This window comes from Salvia splendens, chromosome 21 (assembly GCF_004379255.2).
Source record: "Salvia splendens isolate huo1 chromosome 21, SspV2, whole genome shotgun sequence".
NCBI classification, from domain to species: domain Eukaryota; kingdom Viridiplantae; phylum Streptophyta; class Magnoliopsida; order Lamiales; family Lamiaceae; genus Salvia; species Salvia splendens.
This window is the reverse complement of record NC_056052.1, coordinates 509,487-523,615: the sequence shown is the minus strand read 5'-3', so window position 1 is coordinate 523,615 and position 14,129 is coordinate 509,487. Positions and strand designations below refer to the sequence as shown.

General features: G+C 36.7%; 1 protein-coding gene and 1 long non-coding RNA gene across 2 annotated transcripts; both read left to right on the top strand.

Moving 5' to 3' along the window:
* Nucleotides 1–1,460: 1,460 nt before the first annotated feature.
* LOC121783243 (cytochrome P450 71A6-like) lies at nt 1,461–3,284 on the top strand. The gene is made up of 2 exons (XM_042181256.1): nt 1,461–2,361; nt 2,498–3,284. Exons 1-2 carry the CDS (start codon nt 1,468–1,470, stop codon nt 3,107–3,109), a joined length of 1,506 nt encoding a protein of 501 aa, XP_042037190.1. The 5' UTR covers nt 1,461–1,467; the 3' UTR covers nt 3,110–3,284.
* Nucleotides 3,285–8,525: 5,241 nt separating this feature from the next.
* Nucleotides 8,526–12,186, top strand: LOC121783168. The gene is made up of 2 exons (XR_006046551.1): nt 8,526–9,251; nt 11,355–12,186. It is a non-coding gene; the product is annotated as an uncharacterized LOC121783168 (long non-coding RNA).
* Nucleotides 12,187–14,129: the final 1,943 nt, after the last annotated feature.

Genomic DNA, 14,129 nt, shown 5'->3' with positions numbered 1-14,129 from the left:
CAACTACAAAATCCCTTTTGCCATTTCCTTCTCCTTACACATTAGTCTCTCCAAGCCAAAACTGGTTTCCATCTCACATTTCTTGGTTGTGCTACTTTCCACATCTCTCTTCATCTTCTTCCTCCACAAATGGCGCCGCCGCCATTCTCCAGAGCCCCAGAAACGCCTGCCTCCGTCTCCGCTAAAGCTCCCGCTAATCGGAAACCTCCACCAGCTGGGCTCAAGCCCCCATACATCTCTCCAGTCACTCTCCCGCCGCCACGGCCCACTCATGCTGCTCCACTTCGGCAAGGTTCCTGTTCTCATCGCCTCCTCGGCTGAGGCAGCTCGTGAGATCATGAAAAACCAGGACCTGATTTTCTCAAACCGGCCCCAACTCAGTATCCCCGGCCAGCTATATATTTATATTGGATGTTCGGTTTGCAAAATGAATATTAATTTACTTTTAAAATTTTTTATTATCTCAAAAATTTAAATATTTCTATATAGATGGTGTGTAAGTTGGAAAATAAAATCAGCTTAATTGTATGAACGAATTTGACTATACGTGTTTACCCAAAAATTTGGGGCCATCCAAACATATGGGTCATCATATTCACACAAGAATACAAGATAATGATATCTAAGATGAGTAATTACAACGGCGCCAAACAATGTCGTTGTAGAAGAGTGAGGCAGGCTACGGGCCTCCTTATCGACCACCTAGCTAACTGTAGACCGATCCTAACTGCATGGACGGATCTAGCATGTAGGGGCCATTCAATATCCTTACATATGAATAAGTCATGTATTATAAAATTTAATAATTTTTATTTTTTATAAAATGTCCCTCCTAAATTCTTAAATGTTTCCCATGTAATATTTTTGTTTGTCTCGGTATAAATTCCTGGCTTCGTCCTTACCTGACCACATGATGAAGGCCAATCCACTCGTGCCATGTGGCACTTATGGTTGCAGAATTTTGATTTGTTTCCTTGTACTTTGTGATTTTTAATGCTTCCAATTTAATTATTATTTTTTATTTTTTTGTCAAAGAGTTAGTAGCAAAAAATGAATTAGGAGAATATAAAAAAAACACATTTACCCTCGCAAAAAATGAGTTTAAGGCTAACTCCAACATGTCTCATTGAAGAAATTTAGCACACTGCTCCTCTTTTGTTATTTTAATTAAGTGATGGTTTTTTTTCTTTATGCAATTTCTTATTTTAATTTAAAATAATTAATTTTAGATTGGGCCATGGTAAATTAAACATCAATTATGGAACACTGAATCTCATCTATATAATACAAGCCTAACCCTATTTCTGAAAATATTACAGGGCTAATCCGATTTCGAAAAATATCAAAATATTTTCAGTGGACTTTCTAATCAAATTATTAAATTCAATTGACTTTCTAATCGAATGCATCTACAAAACACCCTTAGCCATTTGCTTCTCCTCACACATTAGTCTCTCCAAACCAAAAATGGTTTCCCTCTCACATTTGTTGGCTGTGCTAATCTCCACATATCTCTTCCTCTTCTTCCTCCACAAATGGCGCCGAAGTCATTCTCCAGAGCCCCGGAAACGTCTGCCTCCGTCTCCACCAAAGCTCCCGCTAATCGGAAACCTCCACCAGCTGGGATCAGCACCCCACAGATCCCTCCAGTCACTCTCCCGTCGCCACGGCCCCCTCATGCTGCTCCACTTTGGAAAAGTCCCCGTTCTTATCGCCTCCTCGGCCGAGGCTGCGCGTGAGATCTTGAAAAAACAGGACCTGATCTTCTTAAACACGCCCCAACTCAGCATCGCGAGCCGGCTGTTCTACAACAACCGGGATGTGGTGTTCGCACCGTATGGAGAGTACTGGAGGCAGAACCGCAGCATATGTGTGCTTCATCTGCTTAGCAGCAAAAGGGTTGAGTCCTATCGCCGCGTAAGGGAGGAAGAGATTTCCCTCATGGTCGACAAGATCAGAAGGTTGTGTGCTTCTTCAAAGCCCGTGAACTTGAGCAACGTCATTTACGCTATTACGAAAGACGTGATTTCTAGGGTGGCTTTGGGAAAGAAGTATGGTTCAGAGAGTGATTTCAAGGAGACGTTTGCTGAGTTTGGGGAGCTGGTGGGGATTTTACCTTTGTGGGAGTACATTCCTTGCCTGAGATGGATGAGAAGGTTTGATGGTTTGGATAAGAGAGTAGAGAGAGCTGCTGAGAAGATGGATAGGTTTTTGGAGGTTGTGATTCAAGAACATAGAGTTAGGGAGAGGAGAGAGGGAGATGGTGGTGAGCTGGATTTTGTGGACATATTGCTTGATTTTCAGAGAGAGAATGCAAGTCTCACCCCTGTTGAAGATGACACTATCAAAGCTATCATTTTGGTATGAATACTTTACTTTTACAATATGTATGTTTTTGTTATAATTCCTATAGAAATACTCGTGTGTTTCCTTATAGAAGTGTTTTGGTATGTTCTTATTATGGCTTCCCCTGTTTGGTTGAATATTTTTATTGCAGGATATGTTTAGTGCTGGAACTGATACTACATTTACAGCTCTTGAGTGGGCGTTGACGGAGCTTATACGAAATCCAGAAGCCATGAAAACTTTGCAAAATGAAGTGAGAGAAGTAGCTGGAAGTAAGGATGAAATTGATGAGCAACACTTGGAGAAAATGCCTTATCTAAAAGCAGTGATGAAGGAGAGTCTAAGGTTGCATCCGCCGATCCCATTGTTGGTTCGTCGTGAATCAACTCAAGACACAATAGTATTGGGCTATGACGTCGCATCTGGTACGCGTGTGATGGTTAATGTTTGGGCGGTTTCTAGGGATCCTTCATTGTGGAAATATCCTGAGGAATTTCGCCCAGAGAGATTCCTTGGAATGAGCATAGACTTTGGAGGTCAGCATTTTGAGTTGACTCCGTTTGGGGCAGGCAGGAGGGGTTGCCCGGGTATTACATTCGCGGTGGCGGTGGATGAGCTTGCCTTAGCCAAGTTGGTACACAAGTTCGATTTTAGATTGCCTAATGGAGCGAAAATGAAGGAGTTAGATGTGAGTGAATCTAGTGGAATCACACTCCGTAAAAAGTGTCCTTTGATTGTTGTAGCTACTCCACATGATTGTTAGGTCCTTCCATTTAAATGTGATTATAATCTTTTATGTATATATATAAGATTATATAGTACCAGTGTTTAAAAAATAAGACTGGATTTTCACTGCGAATCAACATGTTGTCCTATCCAATTTGAACATAAAATTCGTCTAATAATTGGGCCATCAATAAGATTAATGCATTCATGTATATAGTTTTGAATTAATGTGTTGTTTGTTTTCAATATTTGATGAGGCTCGTTTCATGCATGTGTTCTGTGATAAAACTACACCCAATTATGTAATCTAACGTTCAATTGTGAGCCATGTGTGTGTGAAAGTCCGCCATATTTAGAAAACGAGTGGATCCGTTGGGCGGACGAACGGATCAAGGAGAAGGAGTTGAATTTGCTGCGCAAACGGTTCAAGTCAGATTATATGGCATGCGGCAGGAGCACCTGATTAGAAAATTGAGCGTCACACAAGAAAAGATCCCCAAGGGCTAAGGGTAAGAAAGACTTTTCGGAGGGCAGTTTCCATAGGGATCAAGACCTCACGCCTTCCTATAAATGAAAATAGAGAAGGAGGAAGGAGGCAGCTTCCAGCACTTGGCACTCAGTAGATTTCAGCTCTCTTCTAGGGCTAAAATGAGAGCTCCCAACACTCCAAACTTCTGAATTCCGTCACATACACACTTGGTTCCTGTTTTAGTTTAGTTTAGCAGTGGTTGGGGGTTGGTTTTCACACTTTAGTCATTTTTGGTTCTGTTATTCCGTTCCGAGAAGGGGCGATGAAACAATATCTGTTTTAGTTTATTTTCTTTTGATTTACGTTATGTTTGATTGGAGACTCTGGATATTTTCAATGCAGTAGATTTGTTGTTTTTGGTTCACGTTGAAGTGTTTTGTTTGATTGGGAAGAAATCATATATGAAATGTTTTGTCATGTTTGGATCTGATTGTTCGTAGCATCGTAGAATATATCTAGTTAGGTTATTGTTGATTATAATGTCTAATTTAATTTCTGAGATGGTAGATCTGATAGCTGATTTGTGATTTATGCATGATCATGGTTTAGTTTCTTATTTACGTATGTGCAGTTTAGTTCCTAGGGGTAGATTTAAATTTACAAGTAGTTATGATAGTTTTGATATTCGAAAATGTTCAGATCTGATTATGCTCTATTTTTCATGTTGATTTCGTGAAGAAGATGAAGTTATAAAAGTTTTACTTTATCGTACGAATTTCAGGCGACTGGCAATCGTTACCTTTTATTCTGTTTGGTCATTTCAGGAAATTTTAGTATGAGTTGATCAATTAGTTTTAGTTCCATTTAACAAGTGGATCAGTTTAGTTAGTTTAGTTTCTCATACTGTAGTTTAACTTAACCCACCATGTGAAGCGTGATAGCAACCACTCCCATTCACCGGCATTCGCAGGGAAGAGGGCATGCAATTGGCCAGTTGGATCAGTTTGACAATCTAACTTGAGCAATTCACATGATAATAACAGAGAAGGAGAAGCGAAGAATAGGCAGTTTCAATATTACTGTAATTTTGTGTTAAACATTTGCAATTGTAATTATATTAATACGATTTTATACAAGGCTTGGATACTATGACTTCTAGCTCTTTTATAGTACAGACAGTTCATGAACACGTAGAATATATTTTGGGGGTCTCAATGAAGGAGTGATTTGTAGTACCGGAATATGAAGCAGATGCCAAGCTAGAAGCTAGAATATTATTTTGGACAAGAAAAAGACAGAAAATTTTTATCTAGGACAAAAACTAAAAGACAGAGAAAATTTTGATGTTTTAAATAGGGACATTTATTGAATAGACTAAATATATTTTCTTATCGGTTTATTTTTTATGATAAATTTACATATACATCTTAATTAATGAATATTAATTTACTGTTAAAATTTTTTATTATATAAAAAATTTGATTATTTCTATTTAAATGGTGTGAAAGTTGAAAAATAAAATCAGCTTAATTGTACGAACGAATTTGACTATATGTTCATATACCCAAAAATTTGGGGCCAACCAAACATATGGGTCAGCATATTCACACAAGATAATGACATCTAAGATGAATAATTACAACGGCACATAATAATGCCGTTGTAGAAGAGTGACGCGCGCGGGCTACAGACATGCTTATGAACCACCTAGCTAACTGTAGAGCTATCCAAACTGCATGGGCGGATCTAGCATGTTGGGGCCATTCAATATCCTCACATATTAATAAATAATTTATTTTAAAATTTAATAATTTTTATTTTTTATAAAATGTCCCTCCTAAATTCTTAATTTTTTCCCATGTAATATTTTTGTTTGTCTCGGTATAAATTCCTGGCTTCGTCCTTACCTGACCACATGATGAAGGCCAATCCACTCGTGCCATGTGGCACTTATGGTTGAAGAATTTTGATTTGTTTCCTTGTCTTTTGTGATTTTTAATGCTTCCAATTTAATTATTATTTTTTATTTTTTATTTAAAGGCTAACTCCAACATGTCTCATCGAAGAAATTAAGCAAACTTCTCCTCTTTTGTAATTTTAATTAAGTGATGGTTTTTTTTCTTTATGCAATTTCTAATTTTAATTTAAAATTATTAATTTTAGATTGGGCATGGTAAATTAAACATCAATTATGGAACAATGAATCTCATCTATATAATACAAGCCTAACCATATTTCTAAAAATATCAAGATATTTTCAGTGGACTTTGCAATCATATTATTATGGGTGATTTATTTAATTACGTAGGCGTCCATAGCATCCACACAAGCAAAAAAGTATGGTTTCCATCTCTCCACATCTATCTTCCTCTTCTTCCTTCACAAATGGCGCTGCAGTCCTTCTCCAAATTTCCGGAGAAGGCTGCCTCCGTCTCCACCGAGGCGGCGCTTGAGATCTTGAAAGCCGGTGAACTTGACCGATGTCTTGATTTCAAGAAGTGGCTTACGGAGATAGTGGTGCTGTTGGGGGCTGTACCTTTGTGGGAGTACATTCCATGGCTGAGATGGACGAGAAGGTTCGATGGTGTCATGTGGATGAGTGGATTGCGAGAGTGGTTAAGGAGATTGATGAGTTTCTTGAGGTTGTGATTCAATTCAAGAGCATAGGATTAGAGAGAGGGTGATGGTGGTGAGTTGAATTTTGCTCGATTTCCAGAAAGAGAATGCTAGTCACTCCCCTGTTGAAGATGACACTATCAAAGCTATTGTCCTGGTAACAATACTTCTCTTATAACTTGATAAAGAGAAAAAATATTTAACGTGATTTATGTGAATCAATTAGTAAGAGTTTAGAGTTAAAGTAAATTTGAAATACAATATGTTTGATGCGGAACTGATACTATATTTATAGGATATGTTTGCTGTTTGATGCGGGAACTGATACTATAGGATATGTTTGCTGCTAGAACTGATACTACATTTATTGCTCTTGAGTGGGCAGTCACAGAGCTAATAAGAAATCCTTCAACCATAAAAACTTTGCAAAATGAAGTGAGAGAAGTAGTCAGAAGCAAGGACGAAATTGATGAGCAAGACTTGGAGAAAATGCCTTATCTAAAGGCTGTGTTGAAGGAGAGTCTAAGATTGCATACACCAATCCCATTGCTAGTCCTTCGTGAATTAACTCAGGACACAAAAGTATTGGGCTACAATGTTGCATCTGGTACGTGTGTGATGATCAATGTTTGGGTGATTTCTCGGGACCCATCATTGTGGGAAAAACCAGAGGAATTTCGTACGGAGAGGTTCCTTGAGTCGATCATAGACTTTAGAGATATGCATTTTGAGTTGACCCCGTTTGGGGCAGGCCGAAGGGGATGTGATAGGGTTTACCTATCAAAGTAGTTATTTGAGTGAAAGAGACGTGAATTTTGAGAGAGATTAGAGAGAAATCGGTTTCTCCAAGAGGGAGAACCGTAGGGAGAGAATGATAAATATTAATTTAATTCATTCTGCTTAATAATATTGAAAGACTCCACACATATTTATAATATGTGTGGTACAAAAAAATCTCCTATAAACTAGGAGAGTAAATCAAAGCAAATCAAATCCTAACTACTAGGGAAAGTAAATAAAATCATACTAATAACTAAATAATACTAAAACATAAATAAACTAAATAAATATACGGAGAGAATATCAGCTCCCTTCCAGAATAAAATAGAATATCAGGTCCCTATCAGGATGCCCCGGTGTTACGTTCCCGATGGCAGTTGTTGAGCTAGAACTAGCCAAGTTGGTTCACAAGTTTGATTTCAGATTGCCTAATGGAGCGAAAATGGAAGAGTTAGATGTGAATGAATGTAATGGATTCACAATCTATAGAAAGGGTCATTTGCTTGTTGTAGCTACTCCACATGCTTGTTAGGTCATTTTGTTTATTGCGAACATATAATCTCATATACATATAATGATTGTTCGGTTTACAAGATTATACTCCCTTCGTCCCCCAAATATTGTACCACTTTGATCCGGTACGTGTTTTAAGAAATGTAATGAAAAGTGAGTTGAAAAAGTTAGTAGAATGTGGGTCCTACTATTATATATTACTCTCTCTGTCTCGGCCTAAGCGAGACGCTTCTATTTCGGCACAAGAATTTAGGTAGTGGTGTTTATTGAATTAAATTATTAATAGTAAAGTAAGAGAGAGAGTAAAGTAAGAAAGAGAAAGAGAGAAAAGGTAAGAGATAGGATAAAGTAAGAAAGAGAAACAAAAAATAAAGTAAGAGAGAGGATAAAGTAGGAAAGATGAGATGATAAAGTAGGTGAGATGAGTGAGTTGATTGTTGCCAAAAAGGAAACGTCTCACTTAGGTTGGGACGTACGAAAAAGAAATACGTCTCACTTAGGCTGGGACGGAGAGAGTAGTTTATAATAAAATGTTAGTAGAAATGAGTTAGTGGAATATGAGGTCCACTACGAAAAATGGTAAAAAGTGAAATGAGACAAATTTTGTGGGACGGACGGAAATGGCAAAATGAGACAAACTTCCAAAGACGGAGGGAGTATCTTATAATTAAATATGCATTGTGTTGGTTTATGAGATTGAATCTCATAACTTAATCCTAGATGGATAATCATGTGATAATTATAACCACCCCCTCTAACTAAAATAATCTCACAACTCAATTTTAGACTACATCTCATGATTATTTTATCTAATAAACCGAACAAAGTACAAGATTATATAGTAACAATGTCTAAAAAATCAGACTGGAGTTCAACTGCGGATCAACATGTGTGATCCAACTAAGGATTTATGAAGTTTTGAAGTCAAATGTTGTTTTGTGTTCAATACTCCCTCCGTCTCATAGTAGTGGAAGAATTTCTTTTCAGCACGAAGATTAAAAAATGTGTGTAATGTATTAAATAAAAAGGTAATAAAGTAGGAGAGAGGAAAAAGTAAAGAAAATAAAGTAAAAGGGGGAAAAGTAACTAAGAAGAAATGTGTTGACTTTTATTAAAAAGGAAATGACTCCACTATTATGGAACGTGCTAAAATGGTAAAATGACATCACTACTATGGAACAGAGGGAGTATTATATAACTGTGTGTATAACAGGTGCAATTGTCAATATATTTATCTAAAGGCTCGGATACTATATGACTTATAGCTCTTTTATATAAATGGTTCATGAATACGTAGAATATATATTTGGGCAACTGGCGGATCCTTCTCCTTACACATTAGTCTCTCCAAACCAAAAATGGTTTCCCTCTTACATTTCTTGGTTGTGCTACTCTCCACATCTGTCTTCCTCTTCTTCCTCCACAAATGGCGCCGCAGTCCTTCTCCAGAGCCCCGGAGAAGGCTGCCTCCGTCTCCACCAAAGCTCCCGCTAATCGGAAACCTCCACCAGCTGAGCTCAGCCCCCCATAGATCCCTCCAGTCACTCTCCCGCCGCCACGGCCCCCTCATGCTGCTCCACTTCGGCAGGGTCCCTGTCCTTATTGCCTCCTCGGCCGAGGCTGCGCGTGAGATACTGAAAAACCTGGACCTGATCTTCTCAAACAGGCCCCAACTCAGCATCGCGAGCCGGCTGTTCTACAACAACCGGGATGTGGCGTTCGCACCGTATGGAGAACAATTTCGGCAGAAGAAGAGTGTGCAAGAGCTGAGAAGCTAGTGGGAGAGAACAAGAGAGTATTGGTGAGTAAAAAATTTCTATATAAGCCGGTGCTAAAAAAATTCTATAAAGTAATACTCCATATATGTGCATATATTAGTACAGAATTATAATTCACAAATCTAACATTTTCTACTTATGTTACATATTTTATAAAATGATAATAAATTTCAAATCAAATATCAATAGTTTATTTTTATTTGGGTTAATACTCATTTAAGTTATAAAGTTTAGTTAAATAGTTTCATAACATTTTAAATCAAAACACTAAATTACGTAATTTCAAGTTTTTAAGTTATCTTATCCGTATATAAATTTTGTCTTATAAAAATGTTGTTTCTATACAAAAAAAAAACAAAGAAATGCATCATTTTGAACATCACCAAAAACAAAATATTTTGTACATGAAATAATTTAAAAAATTAAAAAATTAAAATTTAATATTTTCATTTCAAACTTCTTAAACTGACTAAAATTAAATTAAATTCAATTATTTAAATAACTATTAACACTTTTCAAAAGAAATAAAAAATAAATACATCATTTTTAAAGTAGGTTATTAAAATACTAGTACTATTTTAAATATTCAGCCATAAACCTTAAATACAAATTAAGTACACAAGATCTTTTCAGATCATATTATATCGAAACAAATGACATGATCTTGACACAATATATAAATTATTATTTCTCTAAATCCAATATTTATGAACAAATGAAAAGACCGGCACAATATTTAAATGATTATTTCTCCAAATCCAATTAACCACAAAAAGGAGAAAAATCAATAATGGGTCCCACATTTGCCGACTGTAAAGTCAAATCATGCATCTTTTAAGATTATTTTATTTTGTTGTGTGAGTGGAATATGTAGGATTAGTGGAGTAGGTGATCTTTATTGCTCTCTCTCCTCTTAGGCTTTCCCCCTCCTGCTGCTCTGTAAAAATAAAAATAAAAACACATTCCGATCTTGGAATTCTGCATGCAAGCACAGGTAAGGGGCAGCCATGGTGGATGTTGGGCCCGGCACCGGCCAAGCCCCCACTAGATCGGCGGCTTGGCCTGTGCTAGGTCCGTCCCTAATAATAATAGCCACCCCTTCTAACTAAAATAATCTCACAATTCAATTTTAGACTACATCTCATGATTATTTTATATAACAAACCGAACAAGCAAGTATAGGATTATGCAGTACCAATGTCTAAAAAATCAGACTAGAGTTCAACTACGAATCAACATGTGTGATCCAACTTGAACGCGAAAACCATCTATAATTGAGCCATCAGTAAGATTAATGTATTTATGAAGTTCTGAATTGAAATGTTGTGTTGTGTTCAATATTATGTAACTGTGTGTTTAACACTTGCAATTGTCAGTATATTTATCTAAAGGCTTGCATACTATGACTTATACCTCTTTTGTATAAATTGTTCATGAATACGTAGAATATATATTTGGGCTCTCAATTATTTAAGGGACCTGAAATGTCACCTCACGAATAAGTTGGCCTTAGTTAAGAAGTGAGTTGCCGAGCTAGAAAATTATCTTGGAAGAAATTATACTATAGAAAAATTGTGAGAATCTAAAAGGGACGTTTAGTGAATAGACTTATTTTTTTCTTATTTATTTATAGTAAATTTACAAATTTTAATGGTTGTGAATGTTGGAAAAAATACCAGGCTCAATTGTACGAACGAATCGGGCTAGTGCGCCTTATAGTCCATGCATTGGATTTTATGACTTACCTTTCCACGTACATGCATGCATGGGTCATGAAAATTAAACAATAAATATATCACTTTATTTAGTGTGGATGATAGATAGGAAATAGTTTTAACCATCTGATTTTGACTTTGAAATTTAAAACTGATAATGAAATCTAATTAAGATAAAGAGCACGCACAATGCCATCAGGGTGTCAAAACGGGTACCCGAACCCGAAAACTTCAATATTATATTACCCAATCCCGACCCGTATAGTTAAACGGGTTTCCCATACCCGCATCGGGTATCCCAAATCCGCAGGCATAATTTGAATTGTGTTCCTATATTATTCAATGGTATTATGCTTTTAGTTTTCGCATATCATCAATGCTAGTCATCTACGTCCTCCGTAACATGACCAGATTGCAATCTTGTCGCAAGTTGCTGTGATCAAACCTTCGACGTGCTTGAAGGAAAGCTCACGATTTGCTGTTTCACGGACGTTCTCCAATGGGCAGCAAATAGGGGACGAAAATTCTGCCGAGAAGATTCTACGGATTTGATGTTTCACAATCTGCTGTTTCACGGATTTGATGATTCTAGATCCTTCTGCTCGTGTTTGTGGTGTTGAAAATGTTGATATTGATGGGAATTTGAAAGCAGGGGAAGAAAGCAAAACTATAGATGAAGAGAAATCGAATGTGCTCATAAAGGATGAGTCTGGGCATGATCACCCTTTAGTTCGCCATTGAATTGCGCAATTCAATGGCGAATAAGCATCTTGGCGAGGGGAATGATAGGATTAAAGGGAACGGTGATTCTGAGGAGAATCGAGAGGGCATTAGTACCATGGATGATTGTAAATTCATTGATGACATGGGAGATTCGTCATGCGTCAGTTATCTGGCGGTTACTCTATTATTTGTGATGGGAACTTCCACAACTAGTATGATCTCTGTGTCGGGGCCGGCTGCTCTACTTGGAGTTTCTTTCCACCGCCGATGTTCATACGCTTCATCAGCTTTGTGCACACATTTGATCCCGGAGGGGATATCTCGCCCAGGCTTTTATTCGCAACGCTCATCCATCATCATATCTCTATTTAGTCTACTAATGATTTACTATCTTCTATTATTGATTTACCATATCTTTATTTTTTCTTATTCATTAAGTTAGGTATTTACTCTTTAGTATTATAAACATGACCTATTGTTATTCTCTTCAATCAATGAAATCATAATTATTTATCTTTTATTTTCTTTAGTTTACCACATAAACGCTTATCTCATCGGATTGATCTATGAGGCTCGATTTCCTCGCGACTTTCTTCAATTTCTCGACTTGATAAGGGGTTAAACCCTTATCACTTGGATACTATGACTTCTAGCTCCTTTTATAGTACAAATACGTAGAATATATTTTGGGGGTCTCAATGAAGGAGTGATTTATAGTACCTAAATATGAAGCAGATGCCAAGCTAGAATATTATTTTGGACAAGAAAAAGACATAGAAAAAAATTATCTAGGACAAAAACTAAAAGACGGAGAAATTTTTGATATTTTAAATAGGGACATTTACTGAATAGACTAAATATATTTTTTTGTCGGTTTATTTTTTAAGATGAATTTACAAATACATCTTAATTAATGAATATTAATTTACTGTTAAAATTTTTTATTATCTCAAAAATTAAAATATTTCTATTTAAATGTTGTGAAAGTTGGAAAATAAAAGTAGCTTAATTGTACGAACGAATTTGACTATATGTTCATATACCCAAAAATTTGGGGCCAGCCAAACATATGCGTCATCATATTCACACAAGATAATGATATCTATTGCTGAGAGTAATTACAACAGCACCAAACGCGAATGCCGTTGTAGAAGAGTGAGGCAGAATACAGACCAGCTTATTGACCACCTAGCTAACTGTAGAGCCATCCTAACTGCATGGACGCCATACAATATCCTCACATATGAATAAATCATTTATTATAAAATTTAATAATTTTTATTTTTTATAAAATGTCCCTCCTAACTCTTAAATTTTTCCCATGTAATATTTTTGTTTGTCTCGGTATACATTCCTGGCTTCGTCCTTATCTGACCACATGATGAAGGCCAATCCAGTCGTGCCATGTGGCACTTATGGTTGCTGAATTTTGATTTGTTTCCTTGTACTTTGTGATTTTTAAAGCTTCCAATTTAATTATTATTTTTTATTTTTTCTCAAAGAGTTGTTAGTGGCAAAAAATGAATTCGGAGAAGATAAAAAAAACAAATTTACCCTCGTAAAAAATGAGTTTAAGGCTAACTCCAAGATGTCTCATTGAAGAAATTCAGCACACTTCTCCTCTTTTGTAATTTTAATTAAGTGATCTTTTTTTTCTTTATGCAATTTCTTATTTTAATTTAAAATTATTAATTTTAGATTGGGCCATGGTAAATTAAACATCAATTATGGAACACTGAATCTCATCTATATAATACAAGCCTAACCCTATTTCTGAAAATATCAAGATATTTTCAGTGGACTTTGCAATCATATTATTATTGGTGATTTATTGAATTAAGTAGGCGTCTATAGCATCCACACAAGCAAAAAAGTATGGTTTCCATCTCACATTTGTTGGTTGTGCTACTCTCCACATCTATCTTCCTCTTCCTCCTTCACAAATGGCGCCGCAGTCCTTCTCCAAAGCTCCGGAGAAGGCTGCTTCTGTCTCCACCGAAGCTCCCGCTAAGAAATCCGTCAACCATAAAAACTTTGCAAAATGAAGTGAGAAAAGTAGTCAGAAGCAAGGACGAAATTGATGAGCAAGACTTGGAGAAAATGCCTTATCTAAAGGCTGTGTTGAAGGAGAGTCTAAGATTGCACAAAACAATCTCATTGCTAGTCCCTCGTGAATTAACTCAAGACGCAAAAGCATTGGGCTACGATGCCGCATCTAGTACGCGTGTGATGATCAATGTTTGGGCGATTTCTTGGGTCCCATTGAAGAGTGCCGCTTAAGCAGTCAGAGTTCACAATACAGATTAAAAGCACATAGAGTTCACACACTTGATTAGGCTAGACAAGCAATGGATCAAGCTGGCTACTATCTGGTCCTTAGTATGCAAACGGAGAGACTTAAGACCTTCAAGACCTTAACTAGGGCTGGGTAAAAATACATAAATACCGAAATACCGCACTTAC